This window comes from Crotalus tigris, unplaced genomic scaffold, assembly GCF_016545835.1.
Source record: "Crotalus tigris isolate CLP2741 ecotype Arizona unplaced genomic scaffold, ASM1654583v1 scf7180000017659.2616968, whole genome shotgun sequence".
Lineage (NCBI taxonomy): Eukaryota > Metazoa > Chordata > Lepidosauria > Squamata > Viperidae > Crotalus > Crotalus tigris.
In genome coordinates, this window is record NW_024096546.1 from 215,929 (window position 1) to 240,206 (window position 24,278).

The 24,278-nt window shown below is 36.1% G+C and overlaps 1 protein-coding gene across 1 annotated transcript in view; it reads left to right on the forward strand.

Annotated features, from left to right (window-relative positions):
- The window catches only part of LOC120304818 (VPS10 domain-containing receptor SorCS3-like), a 319,187-nt gene that overhangs the window by 71,517 nt on the left and 223,392 nt on the right, over window positions 1-24,278 (forward strand). The window contains exon 3 of the mRNA XM_039335790.1: window positions 20,302-20,460. Within this exon, the coding sequence (XP_039191724.1) occupies window positions 20,302-20,460 (159 nt within the window). The remainder of the gene's footprint in view (window positions 1-20,301; window positions 20,461-24,278) is intronic.

The window sequence follows — 24,278 nt, forward strand, 5'->3', positions numbered from 1 at the left end:
ATTCTTCCTGGGATTGTACCTTTCGTCGGCCCAGGCACACAGTTGCAATGTGTCCTTGTTTTCCGCACGCCCTGCAGATAGCAGAGCGGAACTTGCAGTCGGTTCTCCTGTGGCGACCTCCACAGCCGATGCACTTGGGGAGAGCTGAAGAGCTTCCTTTCTGGTTCCCTTCCTTTGTGGGGTGGAGACAGTCGACTTCCTCGTCCGGATCCTCCTCGGAGTTCCCTTGGACTTCTTCTTGGTGCACGGATGCAACATCTGGACTGTTCCTGATCGGCCACATGTTCTTGATGGCGCCGCCTGCTGCTTCTTCTGCGGTGACCTCTCTCAAGGCATCTTGGAAAGACAAGTTCTCTTTGGCAAAAAGCCTCTGTTGTAGCTCTCGATGCCTTAGTCCGCACACGAATTGGTCCCTCAGTCGTTCTTCGAGGTCCTTGAATTCACAGTGCTTGGTGGCCTTCCTCAATGCGGCGATGTACTCTTTGGCTGATTCTCCGGATTGTTGATCCCTCGCCGGATCATTGATCCCATGCGATGACGGACATCTTGGGCTGGAAGTGCTCCTTCAGTAGCTTTTTTAGATCTGCGTAGCTGACAGACTCTAGTGGGACAGGTGCTGCAAGGTTCTCTGCCATTTCGAAGGCGTCTTGACCGCAGACACACAGCAGGGTGGCAGCCTTCAAGCTATCTTCCCTCACTTGGTTCACCTTGAGGTAGTTCTCCACCCTGGCTACGTAGGACTACCACCTCTCTGGATGTGAGATGTCGAACTCCGAAAGCCTTCCAATTTTTGCCATTTTAGGAGACGGGTCTATCAGACAGCCTACCCCCGAATGCGCACTGGATTGGCGGGTAGCTGCCGAGTCAATGCCACTCCACCGCTCAGGACTCACTTGGGTAAGCTTACACCTCTTTCTTTTCTGTTGATGTAAGGCATCCCACCTTCGTCACCAGTGTTGCGTCCCTTGCGAAATGGCAAGACACGAGAAGCAGTTGTAGTTCTCAGATTTGCTTTATTCTTCATTCAGCTTACAGATTGAATGCTCCGGCAACGCACAAAACTCCTGGCCTCTTATATAGGCCTTCCCCGGGTCAATGTGTTACTTTTCGCGCGCCAGCACCCGCGCATGCGCACAGGCGCTGGCAACAGCCTGTCTGGTCCCGAGCAGCTTGCACCTGCCCGGGACTGCCTGCAAACACCCCGAGCCCGTTTGCAAGGCTCAGGACATAACAGTGACTAAACTAAATATATTTTATTTTGACATTACTGATATTCATGGTATCAAGGGGGTATTAGTCTGGAAGTAAATGATATATATAATAATACATACATACTTGAACAGCATGGACAAAATCACCATCAGTCAATTGCAAAATGGCAATTTTACTTTGAAACAGCTTACAATCATAATATATAATTTACTACCAGGCTAACGCCTCCTCATTCCCATAAATGTCTTACATATACAAATATATATATGTTTCCTTTGGTCTACCAAACCTCTTTGATGTTTGTTATCTACAGTGGAATAAATTTATATAGCATACTGTGCAGAATCACATGCTGCATTTTCATTATTTGTACCACATGGACATATGCATTATGTGCATTGTTTAACAGATATATTGAACTTCTCCTAATCATACTAGGAAATGCAGCTCCTTCTCAGATCTTTAACTGTAGTGTTATTCAGAAACTATGCCTGATGTATTGATCTCACTGGTGAGATACTGTATCTACAATATAATGTCTAGCTTTCTTCTGAGTTTTCAAGACCAAGACTGCTTAGGCACTGTGTACTCTGTATTCTGTAGAAGACAATCATTTATTCAGCAGTAATAAACAAACAGGATTTCACTCATTTAGAAATGATCAGATGTTTAGTATTAAGGCCAAGAAAAAGAATTCAGGTGAACTTTTCACTTTTTCTAGCCCTTGATGTCCAGCATAGCACAGCACATGTAATTTAGAGAACTGTATAGGAAAAGCAGTTAAATTTGTCTATGTAAAAGGACTGTTAGGAGAATTATAATCCTATTCCTTGCTTCTCTCTCTCTCTCTCTCTCCCCCCCCCCCTCTCTCCTCCAGTATATGACACTTACACTTTTCACTTTTAATTAGAAGGCACAGCCAGGATAAGAAGTATTTGCTTGTTAAATTTCAGATAGCCAGTAGGGGATGGAAGGCATCGAGGAACTGCATATTTCATGCTGTAAAGAAGACCATGGTCTGTTGTAAAATCTTTTTTTAAAAAAAATAGCACAAGCTTTACCTGCTACCAATTAATGGGATTTTATGTTTCTTAAAAGAAGAGTATTATGATAATGGCAAATAGTGCTAAGAGAAAACCTGCTTGTACTGACTTAAGACTAAAATCAGCCTCTATGACATGTGTTCCAGTGTTGCCAATAAGTTTATGTTTTTTTTCTGGGGAGGATTTGAGATAAGTATTGTCCCTCAAAATATTAGAAGAGGAGATCAATTTACTATTCAAAGTAAATCTGCTTAAATTAAGGAGCCCTGAAACCTAGAGAAAAGGGCTTCAATTGGGATATCTGTTTTCTCTGCTCAAAGCAATTTAATTCTGGACAAAATTCTCCAAACTGATTAATTTTTTTGCTGCTATTCTTGCTCTTTTTTTCATTTTCTCTACTCAATAGCAATCCTTGTACATCTCTATAATGAAATATTTTGTGTAGTCAATATTTTACTCATAGTTAGTCTTAGAAACCTTCTCAAGAACTCCATCATGGGAGAGAATTAGAAAGGATTTTATGAAGAAGTCAAGTATACAACATCATGGTTGCATTAGCCCCAATATATGGCTAAGAAAATAACACAATTAGCAATCTAGATGTATGGCTAAGAAAATAACACAACCCTAATTATCAATTATGTTCAATCAATATACTGGGGTGGTCTTTTAAGACCCAGTACCTGTGAAACTTCAGGGTTTAGAGATTATAGTCTAGAGACTGTATCTGATGTTCCACTGACAATCTGTTGCTGTTATCTTCAGAGATAAGACCACAGGCAACTGAGCAGAGACTGACTGGATTGCTGTCTTATAGTCAGGAGTCAAAACTTTTGATTTACTTTAGGTATTTTAAACTCTGTGTTCTTTACATTGTCCTATGCTTATATATTCCTTTATATTATAAATCCCAATATGAACGTTATAAAGTCACAAGCAGATATTTTGCAAAAAGCATGCTTATATTATTTTCTAAGCAGCTTTGCAAATCCCATATCTCCTGCAGAAAACAAGAAACTGAATATAATTTCTGAATGGCTCAGATAATGTTTCTCTCTGCTGGTTCCCAGAAATTTGGAAAATATATGTCTAATCCTTTTCTGGAATATCTTTCCTGCATGTTTTCCATGCTGGTGGCTATTTTTTTTTTTTAAATCCTAGAATAATTTTTATTCTACTTTATTTTACCCAAGAAATAACCTCCTTAATCAATTCTTATTCAATTATCAGCACAACTTCCACAAGTGCTGGTGTTGTATGTGTCACAAGATGATTATTGGAAGTAAACAAATAGATTGGATATCTAATCAACATAATTAAAATGTACTATTTTTAAAACAAATGTAACTCAAATTTAGGACATAGTGCATTTATTTTCCCACTCTCTGTTTCTTCCACCTGGTCTGGATCTCCTTTAGATAACTCCTTTTGCTTCCTTTTTTCCACTTTGGTCATTTACTCCAGTCCATTTCCACATGTCCCCTCTGGCCACAATTACTCTGCCCTGGTTCTTCCTTCTGCTCCATTGTCCACTTAGTTTCTTCTATTTCTGGGTGCAGAGAGAGAAATCTCTAGTAGACAGTTCTACTCAGAGGAGAACTCTATTTTCTTTCTTATATTTTTTTTGTTGACAAGAATAATTTCTCAGTTTCTTCTGTTGTAGGAAGAGAAAGATCTCCCTTTTTCCTAAGCCCAATTGCTTTCTTTAACCTCTTTCTATCTTTTTTCTCCTTTACTGTAAAGCATTTGTCAAAAACAGATCATGCCGGACAAATTTTATTGCATTCTTTGACCAGGTGACAAAATGAGTGGACCACAGGAATGCTGTGGATATAATTTACTTGGACTTCAGTAAGGCATTTGATAAAGTAGACAACAATCTACTACTTGATAAGATAAAAAAAATGTGGGTTAGACAGCATCACCACCAGATGAATACAGAGCTGGCTGATTGCTGTACTCAGCATGTGGTCCTCAATGGAACTGCAGCTACATGGAGGGAAGTGTGTAGTGGTTTCCCCAGGGCTCTGTTCTAGGCCCAGTGCTCTTCAATATCTTAATCAATGATTTGGACGAGGGGATAGATGGGGAACTCATCAAATTTGCAGGTGACACCAAACTGGCAGGAATAGCCAACACTCCAGAAGATAGGTGTAAGATACAGAAGGATCTTGACAGACTTGAACATTGGGCGCTACTAACAAAATGAAACACAGTGCTAGGCTGCATTAACAGGGATAGAATCAATATCACATGAAGTGTTACTACCACTTTATAACACCTTGGTAAGGCCACACTTGGAATACCACATCCAGTTTTGGTCACCATGGTGTAAAAAAGATGTTGAGACTATAGAAAGAGTACAGAGAAGAGCAACAAAGACAATTAGGGGACTGGAGGCCCAAACATATAAAGAATGGTTGCTAGAATTGGGTATGTCTAGTTTAATGAAGAGAAGGGCGAGGGGTGACATGATAGCAGTGTTCCAATATCTCAGGGGTTGCCACAAAGAAGAGGGAGTCAAGCTATTCTCCAAAGCACCTGAAGGCAGAACAAGAAGCAATGGATGGAAACTACTTAAAGAGAGAAGCAACCTAGAACTAAGGAGAAACTTCCTGACAGTTAGAACAATTAATTACTGTAGTGGAACAACTTGCCTCCAGAAGCTATGAATGCTCCAACACTGGAAGTTTTTAAGAAGAGACTGGACAGCCATTTGTCTGAAATGGTATAGGGTTTCCTGCCTGACCAGGGGAATGGACTAGAAGACCTCCAACTCTATTATTATTGTTATTTCTTTCTAAACTGTTTTTTTCTGAGGACATTTTCTTTTTATGGCTTTTGCCTTCTTGGCTAAAGACATGCTCTGCACCTGACACAGTTTTCTACTCCCACTCTTATTTTTCTGCCCAGACTCTTTCTCTAGGTTTAAATCAGTCACAAATAATTAAATCCCCTAATCTTTAATCTATCTAGCCTTCTCTCTAACCACACCAACTATCTATTTCTTCTTCTAATATATAATCTCTGTTTATTCTGCCCCAACTCTTGCAATTCCATTTTTCCTGTTTATTCTGTCCCAACTTTATTTCTTTTGATTTTTGGAAGAGTTACAATATCTACCTTCTTAGCACAGGTGTTTTTGCACCAAACCTTTAACTCTATTAATTATTCCCAAAACGTTCATCACTTCTGATGGTTGCTCATGTACAACAGCTAGATTAGTCTGGTGATGGGATACATCACAGTTGAATCTTTTCTGAATGATATCTTCATATCATATTATATCTACTGTAAAGTGGCTAATCAGTTTGGACATTGAGGTAGACCATATGCTATATTATTCTATTCTACAAATAATAGGTGCTCCCAACAACTAGCTACCTTCACTGATTGCCCCATTCCATCTTATGTTTTACTGTCAAAGACACCTTTTCCAAATGTATTTTCTCTGAAAATATGTCAGTTTTCAAAGCCAAGAATTGCATTAATAATCTAATGGATAAGTCTATTCTTATTCATACATTAGTTTCAGCAATCGATTAAGACTGTTCACTGATTCACCAACCATCTCTCATTTCCATTTTCATCTGTACATTTGGCTTTTCCTGCATATATTAGGGTAGTTGCTCTAAAAACTTTAGGGTAGGAAAACAGGCAGTATTTATTATTTATATAGTTCTGTAATAAGAGTTCAGAGTAAAGCATATTTCAGGTTGTCTTCATAGATTTCAAAAACAATTTTGCTTGTTAAAATAATGCTGGATTTGTGTATGCATGGATTCCAACAGAAAAGCAGGTTAGAAATTCCATAATAATACTTACGTAGATTGAATTCTGATTCTGCAATTGCCAATACTGTCAAATAAATTGTACTAATAGTTTTGTTAAATTATGTGTGCAAATAAAATGGCTATTATGTCCTCTCATGGTCATTTTGAATTCACAAACTAAATGTGCTTAACTCTTTTGCCTTTTCTTTTTCTCAAAATATTAGCTTCTTATATCCTTAATTTTTTTAATCTGCACATTGATATTTGATTAGGATCACATCAAAGTGAACTGTATTCCTTAAGGCCTTTATGCATTGGAAAAACTTTTTTCTATTTCATTTCTATTTTTGTTCCTATTTTTTATTTCCTGCACTTCCCATTTTTTCTCTTTATTTTTTAATTTTTTAATTTGTATTATTTTTTACCTTTTTTTAATTGTAACTTTTAATACAATTACTGTAAAAACCAACAATGCAATTAGTTAGATAGATATATCTCCATTAACTCAATAGCAGCCCAGGCAGAACATTTTTAAGTTTGTTTTTTTTAATCCTTTTGTAAAGGAGCAGTTTTAACAATTTTCTTACATTATCATGAATAAAATCACTTGGGTATCCAATTCACTCATTGATATGGGCTATCTACATTCCTCTGACGAAATAATACTTTTTAAATTTAAATAACCATACTTCTAATCTTTTTAAAAAAATTGTGTTCAGTTTTTACTTTTTTTAAAAAAATTGTATATGAATATGAATTTTTGGGAAATTCATTTAGGGCAAGAGGAAATATTCTTAGTAAATGCTGAATGCAATAGAGGTAGATTCAGAACAGACAAAAGGTCAGCATTTACAGTTTGGCTGGGTTCATATGTTTCAGTAAGCTATAAAGATCTTTATTTATTTGCAACTTGTTATATTGCATGAATCTAGCCATTGTGATTTATAAACCATGGGATGTAGCATAGTGTGCTGAGTAAACCTAAGTCACTGTGACTTAGTCATTAGGCCACGTCTAAAGAAACTGTGGTTTATCATAATTCATAAATTAGGATATTCTGCAAAGTCAATTGATAAAATAGGCTATAACAAGGTCTGCTGATGGCTAATAAATTATAACACTTTTTAAAAAAGGAAATAGTCATACAGGTAGTCCTCATTTAATGACTGCCACATTTAATAATTGTTCACAGTTATGATAATGATGAAAAGTAACCACACGTCCAATCATTGCATTTGTGACCTTTGGAAGTCTCTAAATCAAAAGAAAGCTGAAGTAGGATGATAAGCACAGTCCTGGTTTCATTTAGTGACTGCTTTGCTTAACAACCAATTTCTGCAATAATCCTATTGTGATCACTAAACAAGGGCTATCTGTATTAATAAAAAATAGAAGTTATTAGATTAACAGTCAGCTAACAAAACTATTTTGCTCTTGAGATGGGGTTGAAACTGTTGACAAAGGAATAATGAGATTCTATATGTTAGGACCAAACTTAATGACCGAACCTTCCCCCCCCCCCCACAGTGGTTTTACTTGAAGACAGGCTTTTAAACTGTTTCCATGATACTAGCTATATATATAGGCCCATGTGTGTCAGGCCCATGTGTGTCAGCTTTCATACTGTAAACTTTTCCTTCCCAAATTCTGATATTAGTTCTTGAAACATCGTATCACATAGTGAGAACAAAGCAGAACATAAACTGCCATTCTTGAGAGTTACACATAACATTTTGTATCACTTCACCTTTGAAATTATTATGAAAGCTGTGGGAGGGTTATGTTTTCCCCACATTCTTCATTGTATAGATGAGTTCCTGCCTTGCAAAAAAGTTTTTTTTTCCAAACACATGTGAGAAAAGAGAAACAGAGATGGGAGACAAGTTACCCAGAGAGAGAGAAAAGATTAGACAAAATCTATGCCAGCCTCTTAGTTTACAACCTTAGGGCATATACTTGAGCACAAAGCTGGAAGGCAGTGAGATAGTTCAGTGTTATTCAACTTACTCTATTTTAATTTTTTTAATCAAGAAAGCTAATTTTATGTATTATATAAGCACTGACATTCTGAATGTGTGCTTTATTTTTCAAGGAATTTGTTATTCTGTGTACGATCAGGGTGAACATTTCATATCTAGAGCATAAACCCATGTCTTATGAGAGCAATTGAAGGCTTTCCTGAATAGTTCATTGCACCAATTTTAGTATCCAATGAAATCACTTGGAGAATTTTTGAGGAAGCAAAAAGGCATGAGATGTAACTTGTTCAAGCACTTGTTCAAGCAACTGGAAGATAATATTTTATTTATTCAATATTGTTCCTGAGAGTAAGGGCAGAAAGAAATTGTCTTACTGTGTAATTATGACTTGGTGCCAAAGTATCCTGAGAATCACTTTCTGTAAGCAGTATTAAACCATGTTTAATAATAATAAAGTTGGAAGGGACCTAGGAGGTCATTGAGTCCAACCCCCTGCTCAGGCAGGAAACCCTATACCATTTCGGACAAATGGCTGTCCAGTCTCTTCTTAAAAACTTCCAGTGTTGGAGCATTCACCACTTCTGGAGGCAAGTTGTTCCACTGGTTAATTGTTCTAACTGTCAGGAAGTTTCTCCTTAGTTCTAGGTTGCTTCTCTCCTTGATTAGTTTCCACCCGTTGCTTCTTGTCCTGCCTTCAGGCGCTTGGAAGAATAGCTTGACTCCCTCTTCTTTGTGGCAGCCCCTGAGATATTGGAAACTGCTATCATGTCCCCCCTTGACCTTCTCTTCGTTAAACTAGACATACCCAATTCCAGCAACCATTCCTTATATGTTTTAGCCTCCAGTCCCCTAATCATCTTTGTTGCTCTTCTCTGTACTCTTTCTAGAATCTCAACATTTTTTTTACATCATGGTGACCAAAACTGGATGCAGTATTCCAAATGTGGCCTTACCAAGGCATTGTAAAGAGGTATTAATACTTCACGTGATCTTGATTCTATCCCTCTGTTAATGCAGCCCAGCACTGTGTTGGCTTTTTTGGCAGCTGCAGCACACTGCCGGCTCATATTTAAGTGATTGTCCACTAGGACTCTGAGATTCCTCTCACAGTTACTACTATTGAGCAATACTATACTATACTATACCTGTACATTTGGTTTTTCTTGCCTAAATGTAGAACCTTATTTTTTTCACCATTGAATTTCATTTTGTTAGATAGTGCCCAGTGTTCAAGTCTGTCCAGGTCCTCCTGTATCTTAAGCCTGTCTTCTGGAGTGTTGGCTATTCCTGCCAGCTTGGTGTTATCTGCAAATTTGATGAGTTCCATCTATCCCCTCATCCAAATCATTGATGTTGAAGATGTTGAAAAGCAGTGGACTCAGAACAGAGCTCTGGGGCACCCCACTACACACTTCCCTCCATGTAGATGCAGTTCATTGAGGATCACATGCTGAATACCCAGGATATCTGCTTGTGATCCCAATATTATGTGAGGTGGGTTGAGGGATGATTTTTCAGAGAGAAAGAGAGAGAGAGGAGAGAGAGAGAGAGAGAGAGAGAGAGAGAGAGAGAGATACTGAAAAAACACCCCTCGACTCACCTTCACACCTTCATGTGATGTTTTTAAGTAAGTGTGGAGATCTATTTTCCCTTTCCAAGAGAGGGAAATAGAAAAGAGCTACATATTAAATATTTAGCTAAATATTTTTTAAAAAAACATTTGGAAAATCCAACAAAAGAGTATAAGCATCCTTTTAATTTCTGAAAGATATACTATAAGTCTATGACTATACAGTAGTGGCCAAAATTGTGGAAACCTTTTGGGAAAAGTTTACAGTAGAAATGCCACCTTTGGTTAAGTTTCCACCAATTTTTCTTCTAATTTCTTTATAGCTGTAGCCTTGTTCACTTAATAATACTATTTTACATCACTTTCTGGGTAACCAGTCAACTCTTTGCACCATTACTTTAATTTTATTATGTTTTACAAGTTCACTAAATGAAAGAACACAAAAAACCTAACCAACTTGATAGCGATCACATAACACACTGACAAATGTCCTCCTCTCAGCTTCAATACATGACTTCAGTAACTGAATCCTACTGTGATCTGATTGGTTCATTGACAAAACAGGATGACACCTGATTTACTCTCTAAACACTCATGCTCATTGGCTACAATCAGATGAAGGAAAGCTACCTGATATCAATCTAAGCAAGTTGTGCTACCTTTTTCTGGTTATTTGGCTATAACTTTTCATAGAATACAGTACAGATAATTGAACAAACTTTGTTGCATTACATTCTTTATTAAATTATCTTTTCATTGATATATAATTTTATGGTACTACTCCCAAAAAAGGTGGTGTTATTAGCCATCAAACCTCAAAAATATACTTTTCCCAAAAGGTTTCCACAATTTTGGCCACTACTGCAAATAAATGCATTACAATTTTACCTTATGTATTTTCTGCATAACTTCTTTGGGAAATATATTTGCTTGACTTTTTAAAATTGACACACTGTAAATAAATTTGTATTTCTGTTTTGCAGAAGACCTAGTTTAATTTTTTTTAAAAAAATTCTTTAAAAATGAAAAGTAAAAATATTTGACTTAAAAATGGAAAATGAGGAGCAAATGCAGTAATCTTGTTGTTTCAGTTGGGTATTATTTCATTACCGTAGTCAAAGGCACCTTTAGCACTTCAAGATTCACATGGATTTTATGAGATTGGTTTCAAATGACTGCCAGTATGGTTGAAGTATTTTTATAACACATGCTCCATAAACCCATATATAATAGGACAGTGCATTTCATCCTGAACACTTACATCATTGTGTTCCACAAAGATGATCATCTGAATTTATATCTAATAATTAAATTTGTTATTATGTTAATTTCTAAGTTGTAATAAGTGATTTTACCAGAAGCAGAAATAAAAGGTTCAGCCATGTTATCCCTGGGTGATAGATAATCTCAGATATACCCTGATTAAAAAGTGAGAAATTAGTAGCCTACTTAGAAATATTCATCAACCTTTGGAGAATTTATTCAGGAATATATAAAAATTAAATCTAGCTTTTGAAAAAAATGTCATGAATCATAGTACTCCACTACATCAGTTTTGAAAATGAACAATTAAGGCACAAAAGCTTCCTACTATACACAATATGGATTCGATCTTGAATTCAAGTTATCTTGATGTAAAATAGATAGCCCATAAATTTTATAAATAAATAAATAAAAATAACTATGGAACTTGATTTGGGATGGGCAGGGACTAGGATATAAAACACTCTCCTTTGGCCCATCCAGAATTCTTATGGGATGATATTGATAACTTCTCTATTTTTAAGTATTGCCTTTGATTGGCTAAACTCATCTCAAAAAGCAGAAGTCTTAATTTAATCATAGTGCTATTGCAAAATTTGTAGTTTTCTAAAATTACTCTAGCAGGAAGCAAACCAGGAATGAAAAAGCCTGCAGAAGCAGGAAAGAAGGATACCTGTGAACAGTCATAAGTATACTTTTGGTGAAAAGTTGATATGTATTTTAAATAAATTAAAACAGGCATATTGAGGATATGCTTCAAGTGAAGATTAGATTATGCAGAATCAGCCTCTTTAGTTCTAGACCTGAGCATTGTTCTAAGAGTATATAATGGAAATCAACCATTTTATAGCAATATCTTCACTACAGAGGCAGACTATATGCAGGGCTTTAATCCTAATTGTATTATGTAATCTAAGCCAGAGATCCCAACCTTTAGGGCACCAGGGGCCGGTTCCGTGGAGAAAGGTTTTTCTGTGGACCAGGGAATGTGTGGTTTTGTGTGCTGCCTGCATCCCACAGATGGGGCTTTGCTTGTTTGTGCAGACCAGTTGCTGGCATGCGTGGCCTGGTACCGGACCATGGACCAGGAGTTGGGAACCCTTGATCTAAGCTTTCTCTTGAATGAATAACCCTGTGTATTGGCTGTGGAAATCAGAATAAAATGATGCTAGATTTGATCAATTTCATTAGATGAAATCCTAAACTAAATTGTCAGGAGGAAAAAGGAAAGAACATGTTCATTTTGTTTTTATTTGGGATATGGTAGACAGTGTGTATACAGTGCTCTACTAGCCTACACCTAGATCCCTTCAGGTTATTCAGCACATATTATGATTACATTTACACAGGATATTAAAGTCTTTTGCTAATAATGTTGGTTAATAATATAGTTAATATAATTATAAATTATGGGTCATATTCAGTTGTTTCACTGTATTTTGTCTGTGACAATATTTACATTTTTATCTATCAATTATTTAGTAAGTAGTCTTCAGTATGTTCCAATGGGATTCACATCTGTTGGCAGATGCAGCATCATACTTTATTCTATATCAAGGTTTCAGTATAACTACTATGTTTTCTTAATATTCTTATTAAGGTCTAGAAACACATTTTTAAAGAAACATACTTTAATCTTTTTGATGTTCAGAATTCTAATAGAAAAACCCAAACACACACAAACACAAAAAAAAACATTTCAATCATTTCAACGTAGCCCACATAGTTGTATTTACTCATTCCTTTTTCAGCTGATCTTTTTGCCCTACTCGAACTACAATTACATGTCCAATCTTGATTGTGCCTTAATTAAACTTTTAGGGCTGAATTCTGCAAACTGGAACGAAGCATTAGAAGAAATTTCATTCAATAGCATTTTGCAAGATTTTTTCCCAACAATAATAGACAGCTCTGCACCATGAAAAAATACATTAGAAACTGTTCTAGAATATAACAAAATGAATAATATTTTTCTCTTTATAAAGAGTTGCTATTTAACCTATTATTATGGAAAATGATTAGATATTTAAAGCCTATACATTATATTTGACAATGTTCTGGTGTTCCTTCTAGCAATTATAAATAATAGTGCTAAACCAATGCTCAATGCACATTATTGCTGGTGTTTGTTTATTAGCTGTTAATGAAAAGAGATTAATTTAAATCAGTATTGGGTGGATCCTTTACTGAAGACATATAGTGTGCTGAGGCAGTTTTTAGCTTACAAAAAAATATAAACCATTTTTTTATATAGAAAAAGCTTTTGTTTCTCAATTTTGCTGTAGAAAGTCCATATTAAAATGGGAAGGGAGTCTGATAACCCCTTTCCCATCAGGTTTTTTTCCCTGATTGTGAATCCTTTAATCTTTAATTCACAACCAGAATCAGTTTATTTTTGCTGGTGTTAAATTGAAGACTCTCAGATCAACTAGGACTGACTCTAGAGCCTAATAAAGACATGATAGTTTATGAAGACTGTGGCTACATTAAAGCAACAACAGTGAATAACTAGGAACAGATCAGGAACTGAACAGTGCAGAGTGAGTGCTTACTTGTTCTGGATTAGTGAAGGTGATATAAGCATTGCTTTGAATTTAACATATGCCAGATGTTCCATACTGGTTCTGTTTAGTCTCAGGGAAATTGTGATGTGATCTAGTGTTTGTTGTTACTACTATCACCATGAATAGATCATTTTCTGGCTTGCTTCCCTCCCCACCCAACTCCCTCCCCATCCAATTCTCTTTGCACCAATTCTGGGGTGTACCTTGATTGTCTGAGAAGCTCTGGGAAATAAAATTCAAAAAAAAAAAATTGCCTAGGTCTTTATTGGAAGAAGAGAAACAGAAGGGTTACATTGTGGCAATAAAGTAATGAAACATCTTTATTTCTCCACCTTTGCAATGCTATGTGGAAATGCCATTGGGAGATGGGGTGAATAGGTATTGCCTATGAACGATCAGATAATAGTATAGACCACAGCTGCATAGTGGGCAGGCCAAGAGGCTAAGAAGAGCCCCACCCCTAAGTTCTTGGAATGTAATGGTAATGGTGGGAGAATTATAGTTTCAGATTTGCAAGACTGATGTCAGCCTTACCACATATGATCAGACACAACCTTATAAGCTAATTCTACTTTGTTGTAAAGCTACATCAACGGAATTGTGCAGTTTTCATCCAGTTTCCAAACTCCCTTTGTGAAGAAGGTTATTGACAAGTGATTGGTCAGCAACTGGAGAGGGATTTTGAGGAAGTGGATTATCTGGGCTTGTTTCAATTGGATTTCAGGCCAGGGTACAGCACTGAGATTACATTGGTCACATTTGTTGAAGACCAGAATGTCCTTGTGTTCCTTAATTTCTAACTTGCCTTTACCTATTTTCACTGCTGCTTTGACAGCTGTATTATTTATCAGGTGCAGTTACCAATGCTAGTGCTATATATAAAGATCTTTCTGGCACAGGGGCTGGTTATCTGAGGATGGACCATTTCATTTTTGTCTGTCCAGTATGTTCAAACTGAGTAGGTGTGCTCTTGGTCCTTTCAATTATATGTTGCCACTTTGTGAGATTGACAGTAGGTCCCAGATGCTCACAGGTGGACTCAGTAAAAAAATCAATGCATTACTAACATATTAGTGGCATGGTCACCATGTTCCTCTAAGCTGCACGCATGCATGCATGTATAGCCTCACCATGACCATGAACCCCCAAACAAAATGCCCAGATTCCCAACAATGCTGGCCTAGAAAGTCCCCAAACATAAACATGAAATGGGAGAAGGAGATAAATGTAATTGAAAAATCAATGGGAACCAGTGCTGAGCAATTCTCTCCTAGGTGTCAAGGGATAGTGATTGTCATGTATTCCTGTTAGAACTGGAATTTGAAAATGCATCTCCTTGCATATAATTGGAATCATAACCTTTATTGTCTAACCTTAGAGAAACATGCCTCCTTCCACCCTACTATAGGAAGGAAGGAAGGAAGGAAGGAAGGAAGGAAGGAAGGAAGGAAGGAAGGAAGGAAGGAAGGAAGGAAGGAAGGAAGGAAGTTGTTACTTAAGAGAAATGCTCTGGGAACATAGAAAATTATCTCCTTCCTGGCTACCAACATTTCTTTTCTAAATATAACTACATACACATCAACAATACTCACTAGCATCTGAAACAAAGTAGTAATCAGTCATGAGTCATACATATCCCTTGCTCAACAAAGCAGTTCCACTTTTTTCATTTGAAGTGCTAAACATGTTAAGGTCAGAACAAGAAGTTTAAGCATGCCTTTTAAGTAAAAAATGAACTATGGGCTGCATCAACCATGCCCAACATTGCATAAAGAGAGCCCAACTCCTTCCTCAAAGGCATAGAATATCTGTCTGTCAGTCAGTCTGTCTGGCATGCTACATATATAAAAGCATCCTGAATCTCAGCATCAGTTGGACCTACATGCATCCCAGAGTACACATACATGCACAGATCTAAGCAGCAGACCAAAACCTAATATGTGGTACTATTTTTATATTAACATCACTTGTGTGTGAAATCAGTGCATGTGTATGCACATACATTATTAATTTTATGTCAGACAGTTGCTTTTCTTGAAGATCATGAATATTAATTGACCCACATTAGATGTAGTTTCCTCAAGAGAATCTTCAAACATCAGTGTATGTGCACAGGTGCATGCGCATGCACGCACACACAAACATACCACCAAAATCCAACCTAATAATTTGCTTTTCAGAATTAGTTTAAGAAAAAAAAAAACAAAGGCAGAATATGGTTTGGTATCTCTCTCTCTCTCTCTCTCTCTCTCTCTCTCTCTCTCTCTCTCTCTCTCTCTCTCTCCATGTATGTGTAGCTAGATAGATAGATAGATAGATAGATAGATAGATAGATAGATAGATAGATAGATGCAGTTTCACCAAATAAATAGATCTTGAATTTGATCTTGGAATTTGATCTTGCTTGGTCTAGTATCTACCTGTCTGGAAATAGCCAGCAATTGTGTGGAATTTACTGGTGTCAACTTTAGTCCAGTTGTGGCTTTACCAGACCTGATGCTATGTGCAAGGAATACAGCTAATGCTACCAAGAAATTGTGACAGGAACCTTTGATTTTTCATCAGAGAAAACTATATATAAATAAGAGATATTTGCCATCAGTCAGAACTGCTCCAGGACTGATTTCAGTTATCCCTTGATGCAATGTTTTCCTCTATAGTTTACACTCTAGTTAATCTTCAGCGTCAGTCAGAACCATAATGTTTCTCTCACTGGGCCCTAGGCTTCTTTAGAGCCTGCTGCTTCATTCCAAATTCTACACACATAACTCCTCACCTAGCCTAACTCATTAGCAATAGAGGTATGACCAGTCACTTCATCTGTGCTGGCCCAGTCAAAATAAATAAATAAATAAAAATGAACACCTCAGTTGAAAGAAATAAATCAACATGTAATCATAGCAGCTTAAACACAATGAAATATTCAACTTCCTCTAGAACAGACAGTTTGGGAACTGTGCCTAAAACAAAAGAGCATCATATAGTAGTGGCCAAAATTGTGGAAATCTTTTGGGAAAAGTGTATTTTTGAGGTTTGATGACTAATAACACCACCTTTTTTTTTGATAGCACCATAAAATTATATATCAATGGAAAGATAATTTAATCAAGAATGTAATGCAACAAGGTTTGTTCAATTATCTGTACTGTACTCTATGAAATGTTATAGCCAAATAACCAGAAAAAGGAAGCACAATTTTGCTTAGATTGATATTAGGTAGCTTTCCTTCATCTGATTGTAGCCAATGAGCATGAGTATTTAGAGAGTCGATCAAGTGTCATCTTGTTTTGGCAATGAGCCAATCAGATCACAGTAGGATTCAGTTATTGATGTCATGTATTGAAACTGAGAGGAGGACATTTGTCAGTGTGTTATGTGATCGCTATCAAGTTGGTTAGGTTTTTTGTGTTCTTTCATTTGGTGAACTTGTAAAACATAATAAAATTAAAGTAGTGGTGCAAAGAGTTGACTGGTTACCCAGAAAGTGATGTAAAATCATATTATTAAGTGAACAAGGCTACAGTTATAAAGAAATTAGAAGAAAAATTGGTGGAAACTTAACCAAAGATGGCATTTCTACTGTACACTTTTCCCAAAAGGTTTCCACAATTTTGGCCACTATTGTATAAGTGCACATATCTGTATGTGTGCATGGACCACCTGAAGCTTAGATTGATATCAGGTAGCTTTCCTTCAGGTAGCTTTCCAAAACAAGATGACACTATTTCATGCACCAAAAGTTTTCCGCATCCTGATATTACCCAAATTTTCTTGTCTCTCTTCTTCTTATTTTTTTCTATTGATTTTTTTTTTTTTTGATATTGGGGCCCATAAAATTAGATTTTCAGCAAGGAAGGAATAATCAATTATGTGTTGAGCTCAATAGTCCAAGGTATAAGTTGAAACATTCATGATGTTTAGCAAAGTTTAATACATTGAATCTCTAACTCTTCATTCTCTCCATTTTAAGTCTGTGACTATGTAAACAACCTTTTTTAAAAAATTACTACTTTATACCCAGATCTTTTTGCAATGTCTATCCCAGTGAAGAGCAAAGGAAATATGAATTTTTTTCACAATTCAATATTTATTATTTGCTTCCTCTTGGTAAAGTTATTTCTGCAATCATAGTTTTATACATAGATTTTTTATGAACTTTGCTAATTTAGTGTTCTTTGAAAAACATGTATCTATTAATGTTAGTTTGATTTGTACATTGAAAGTCATTAAGGTTTAAGGTTATATTTTAATTGTTTGTAATAGATGTATTACAAACATCTGTTTGATTAACATATATTGTAGCTTTACATTCTTCAGTTTTGCATAGGTATGATGAATTTTGATTTGCTTATCAAATCCATTTTGCATCTATTTTCACAGAATATAGACTTGTCTGTGTTTTGTATTTTGGATTCAAATGCCTTTTGTGATATTTTGGGGCTGTATTTCAAGAATAAAATTATTGCTTTTTCACTATTCATTCAAACCACAACAATTTGTGTCTATGACATAATTCCTCCTTTCATCCCTCAAAAAAGTAGCCCATATCTTGTGAAATTGGCAATCCCCATGTTATTTGGTGCTCTTGCCTCTAAATCTCCAAGTTCCTATTTGGACAAGTTAAGATTTGAAAGACAATTCTTTTTTTTAATAATTTTTTATTTTTCCAAACTCTCCCCCATACATATACCGTGATATTTATCAGATGTTAACATACATTCTTTTTACATTCATATATAAGATACTTTTAATAAAATGAAATAAATACATACACATGACTTTTGGTGCTGCTCGCCCATTTATCCTTTCACTGTATCCACATTCCTTATTCTCTACCTTCTTTCTCCCTTTCTTCTCTTCCCTACTTCCCTCTTCTTTCTCTCCTCTTCTCTTTCCTCTTCTCCTCTTCTCCTCCAACCTTCCTACTTCCTTTTCCCCTCCTTTACTCTTTTCTCTCTCCTCTCCTTTCTTCCCTCTCATCCCTCTTCAGATACAATTCAGGGGTAATGTCCGAGCAACTCCTCTCTCCAAATTTCCCTATCTGTATTATATACAATAAGATTATTTTTCTCTTACATTAATACTTCTATTTATCTAACCTTCTCGGTATATACTTCTATAAATATTTATACAATCTCCAGTTATTCAATACTGTGTTGCCTGGGTCTCCCTCCTTATCTGCTCCTTCTTCTTCCATCTAAATTGATGTTTAACTATATTCTCTTTTCAGCCAATCATAAAAAGTTCCCCAGATTTCATAGTAGTAGATTTGAAAGACAATTCTTGTGAGAATGACAAAATCTAATATATTTTCAATTTTTTGTTTAGGTACTAGATAAGCTTCAGTTTAACAAATGTTTTTTTTCTGATTTTTCACTAAACCCAGTATCTTTTGACTATGAATTACATAGTGTGTAACTATTGTTAATATATGAATCATTTTAAAAATTCTTATTGGATAGTCCAGGATGATGCAATTTACTATGCTGATTTCTGGAGAATTTATTTTACATAAACCAAAAAGCATCACTGTAGGTTTTGAAACTACCAAGTTAAATAAGTTTGACACAAAACATTCATAGTAGGCATTAGGATTAGTTATTGTTCATGTATGATTTTGGCTTAACATTATTGCTATCAAGCTTTACCCAGACTATTTGAATTTGAAAGCTAGCAAGGCAAAGATAAGTTCTTAGATAAGCTATCTTTATAAGAGCTATTAGATAAGTCATAATTAAAACGCAAAACAAGTGTCTTCAAATGCTAACCCTTAATCTAGGCATGTTTGCAGTGTATAGTTAAAAAAAAGTCAAGACAGGGTCACACATCAGTAATGGATGCAGCTTTAATTACATTGTCACAACATCTCCTCCTCCTCCTCCTCCTCTTCCTCCTCCTCCTCCCCCTCCCCTCCCCCTCCCCCTCCTCCTTCTCCTCCTAATTTATCTTAACTTCTTTAGCATACCCTGGACTCCACTACCTCAAATATGTATATTTAATAGTTCATATGCTACATATTTTTTCTTCTGAGACAGGTCATTTCATTAGCACCTAGACTGGTCATTTCATTGGGACAAATGGCTGATATATGTGCACTCTTTTTATAATTGCATTTTACCGTAATTCTTCTACACTTCCATATGTAAAGTGCTACATTTTAAGTATTCATTTAATTTGTACAATTTATAGAATAATGGCAAATTATTTATGCTGCTCTGTATTCTCTTTGCTCTACAGAGTTATGCATGTGAGTAAAATCTCTAAATTCAAAAAGATTTGTTTTTAAACAGAATTAGAAATTCATCTGTTTATGTTGGTCAGACCTGTACACCTGAATCATGTATGGTTATCTCTTAGCTTGGGGGGTTCCTATATCCTAAATGAAAAATGATTGTGTTGGTCTTAGTTTTCTCAGTCAGTAGTTTGGCTTTGCTGAGCGTGTGTGGCTACAAATTTGAAAAATAAATTAATGATGCCATCTGGCTTTCTTTTAATAACACTCATCTGTTCAAAAGAAGTTGATATATGATTCTGCCTGGCAACCTTTTGTACATTATAGCAAGTGTCTATGCCATCATGACAGCATCAAAATTTCATGATCTTTTAAAGAGATGTTGTGAGATTTCAGCTTTCTCACATGAGAATTTCTGACATTTTGAGACTTTTAAATAAATTCTCATGAGATTTTAGTGATATTTGAAGATTGGAATGTCTCATTAGGCACCTGCAGGTGATGCACTGCCAAATCCTGCTTAGCATTTAATATGTGATTGTGAGTTGGTATCAGAATTCCTGGTGTGAAAATCTTACATAAATGTGTGTTATATATGCATGATAGTATTTTCAATTGTTATCAAATTATTAGACTTTCTTTAACTTTTCCTACTTTTTTTATAGATAATGCTCTTAAGTGATCCTGAAATTGAAAGTAGCATACTCATCAGTAACGATGAAGGAGCCACCTATCAAAAATATCGACTCAGCTTCTATATCCAGAGTCTGCTATTCCATCCTAAGCAAGAAGACTGGATTCTAGCATACAGCATTGACCAAAAGGTACATGCCCTTCTCCTTTTTCCTTGGACACTTACCCAAACACCATTTCAAATGCAATACCAAACAGTAGTTTAGCATTACACATACTGCTAGCAACAACTGTTATCTTATTCCCATATATCCCTCTTCAGGGCTTGGACTTTCAGACTTTTTCATTAGGTATTATTATTCAGGCACGATAAATCAATATACCTGACTTATTTTTCTTTCCTGTGGACAAGTAGCCTGCTGATATTGTGAGGCTCATTTACTCTTGTTTCATTCCTGTCCCTTTGCACAAAAGAAGTAAAACTAACTGGACTATAGTTGTTTGTTTTGATGTCAAAATCCAGGTTTGTGGCACCCAACTAAGTCAGGTTTCATAAGACAATAACAAATTCTCTTGGGTACATTTTCAATGCAACATCAAACAGAAAGAGAAAAAACATATGCTCATAGTTTCACATGGAGCAACAGTAGCAGTGACTGTTTAGCTTACGGCAAAGATGAAAAAAATGCTTTTAATGCAAGGGGCAAGGCACAGACAGCTTTTTGTATTATCATTTTGCAACCCAATAGAGTTTGTTCTAAAAGGCTAGATAGTTATGAGCCTGGCTTTAAATATTCCCAAGAAGGCAACCTGGTTACCTGCTGCAACTACAACAGGTTATGTCTTCCTTTGAATTATGCAGATCCTATCTCTACATAATTTCTCAATTAGGATTTATGCTATTAGAATGTATCATCACAGTGTGAAGAAGAAGAAACCTACAGTCTCGTTGGTTGCTCTATTTTTGGAAGTCACTTACTTCCTAATGTGAATTAGGTTATCCCAGAAGTATTGACACTATAATATAGTTTACAATGTATTTGTCTCATACAAAGTATTCTTTGGCACAAAGATATTAATGATTTTATTAGAGGAAGCAATATACTTACATATTCAGGTTGTGCCTAAGATAGCACATTCTGAGAAATAGTCATAAAACGTTGTTAGAGGAAAAAGGTATAAGGTCATTTATCTGTTAATTTTCCATAAAGTGTTCTATCTAATTCCTTCTATAGTTTTTTTATCTATTAACAATATAGTTAAGCAGTAAAGATTCATATTGGGTGACTGAGCTAATAGAAGCAATTAAGATTATGAAGCACATTATGGGTGATTTTCCCCTCAAGCATCTAGCAGAAATAAATAGAAATATTAATTCTCCAAATTCCCACTTTTTATGGGCCTGTGCATCTATATAGTCCTAAAATTCTTGCTATAATGACTCTTAACTGAGTGAACAGTGCATTAGAGGACAATTTTTGAACCAAGATATGCTAACTGAACCAAATGAGCTAATTAACAGAATATGTCCAGAAGCCAGGACCCATAACTCCAGAGAGAACGAAATTTGGGAAATTTGTGCTGCTTCAGTACTAGTGGATACTGCTGTGATCATGTAAACTTCATTTTAAATGTTCTGTGACACTTTCTCAGCTAGTCTGACAATCACTCACTCACTCACTCACTCACTCACTCACTCACTCACTCACTCTCTCACTCACCCAGCAGCAGCCATATTCCTGCTTACTGTAAATGAAAAGGAAAGGTGAAAGAAGAGACAAAGGAACAGGGAGGAAGGAACTCCCTTGCACCCTTCCTGGCCTATGCCATTGTCCTCCACACATTTTCCCAGCCTGGCCCAATCCCCCCCCCTTTCTCAATTTGTGCCACCTCCCATGTGCTTTCTACAACCCAGGAAGCACCTCTCACACCCTCACATGTTTCTTGATACATGCTGCCTCTGATGCCATCCCCTATTGGTGTAGCACTTGTCACAAACCCTTGCAACACCCATTCATTCTTCTTGACTTGTGCCATCTCCTGCATACCTTACCCAACCTATACAGAAGTCTCATGCACCCCGGCTAACTTTCCTGAATTATGATGTCCAATCTCATGCCCTCACTGACCTACTGTATGTGGCATCTCTGGCTCAAACACTCTTCCCAACCCATGCAACACATTTTGTGTAACCCCAAATACCATTCCTGACTCACAACCCTACATACCCTTTTATTCCTCCCCCAATTGGCAGAAGACACTTACTTGCCTGCTGACCTTGGACCTGCAATTTCCAGTTAGTTTCCCCACTGACTTTTTCCCTGCAAGCTTCTAACAAAATAAATGGAGAAGCCATCAAATAGTCAAGCGAGGAAGGGAAGAGACTAAGTAAGGGAAGAATGAAGGAAGGAAGGAAGGAAGGAAGGAAGGAAGGAAGGAAGGAAGGAAGGAAGGAAGGAAGGAAGGAAGGAAGGAAAAGGTGGAGAGGGAAGACAAGAAAGAAGGATGGGGAAGAGATAGGGAGAGAGGAAAGGAAGGAAGGAGGGAAGGAAGGAAGGATTTCTGATGCTCACTACTAGCTTCCCACCAGGAGACTCAATGGGGAAGTTGGGAAGACATTGGAAGTCATTCCCACTCCCACTGTTTTTTGCCCACCCATCATCATTCTGTTTCTCTGTTTAGGTAAGGAAATACCTCTGAAACTAGTAACACATAGAACTTTAAGACTGAACAGAAGGAGCACAGAAGATCATTTTTTTTTCTTTTCTTATATGTTATTTGTGAATGTTTGTGACAGTACTGAACTGTGAACCATTTAAACTCTAATATTAATGGTCTATAGATTTACAAGAGAAAAAGAGTAAAAATGTTTTCACAGAAATGTTTTTTTTCCCTAGATATATTCATTTGAAATAACAAGGAATCTTAATAATTTCATAGCCTTCTTTCATCTTTATTCTGTCTGGAGAGCAAATATAAGGGAATTGTGAGCAGGGCCAAGGAAATAGAGAATATAAGACATATGAATGATAGATTCTAAAGTTATTCTTTAAGTATCTGTATGTTTGCAAAATTTATATTGATTTTTTGTTCAGAAATGATTTTCTCTAGTTCTTGATGAATAAACTCCATTAATGCTCATTTAGCAAAAGATATTGATTTTTCTGCTGCCCTGTACCAAATATTTCATATTTACCTACATGATTTAATTAATTTGTAAACATTCTATTATATAATGCTTAGGTACATCAGAAATATATTGTTAATTATCTAATGATGCAATGGTGATATTTTCAGATAGATGACCATATTAAATGGCTTTACCATACCAGGCCAAATGTCAAAACTATACCATTTGATGTTGCTGAATGGATTGATGTTGTTTTTAAGCTAGAAAGCAAAAAAGAAAAATAAATCAATTGTGGTTATGCTTATAAAGATCATCTGTAAGAATTGGATATAATATGTGATGTACCTGTCAAGATGATCTCTTTGGGATACGTTGACTCTGGGTTGGAATATTTTGCTAAAACTCTTTTATATGGTTCAAATACTTCACTCAAAATTCTGCTGAAGAAGCAAAATATTAAGAGATACGGTTTTTTTCCTCCTTCACTTGATGATGATAGATGAAGAAATTCAAGAGGTTTCACATGTGGTCTTATTGATTTAGAGTTTGTCATGGCTCCAGTTTAATGCTTGCTTGTTTGTTTACAATATTTAATCTTTGAAGATCAAAGGAACAGTAGCAGTAGGATTTAGGACTAAGTATTGTCAAAAGTATATAATCTCAATAGATTGAAAGAGGTAATTTTGGATATGTTAGCCTTGCAAGATAGTCCAAACAGGAAGTATATTCAATTATACTTTATTGTAGGGTAACATTAACAAATCTCACAAAAGTACATTCCCCCCATCACATTTACAGGCTTAGAAATTAGGGAGGATTCCTTCTAAGATGTTTGTCATAACTACATTCCTTTTGTAGGCTACACTGCCTCTTATCCAA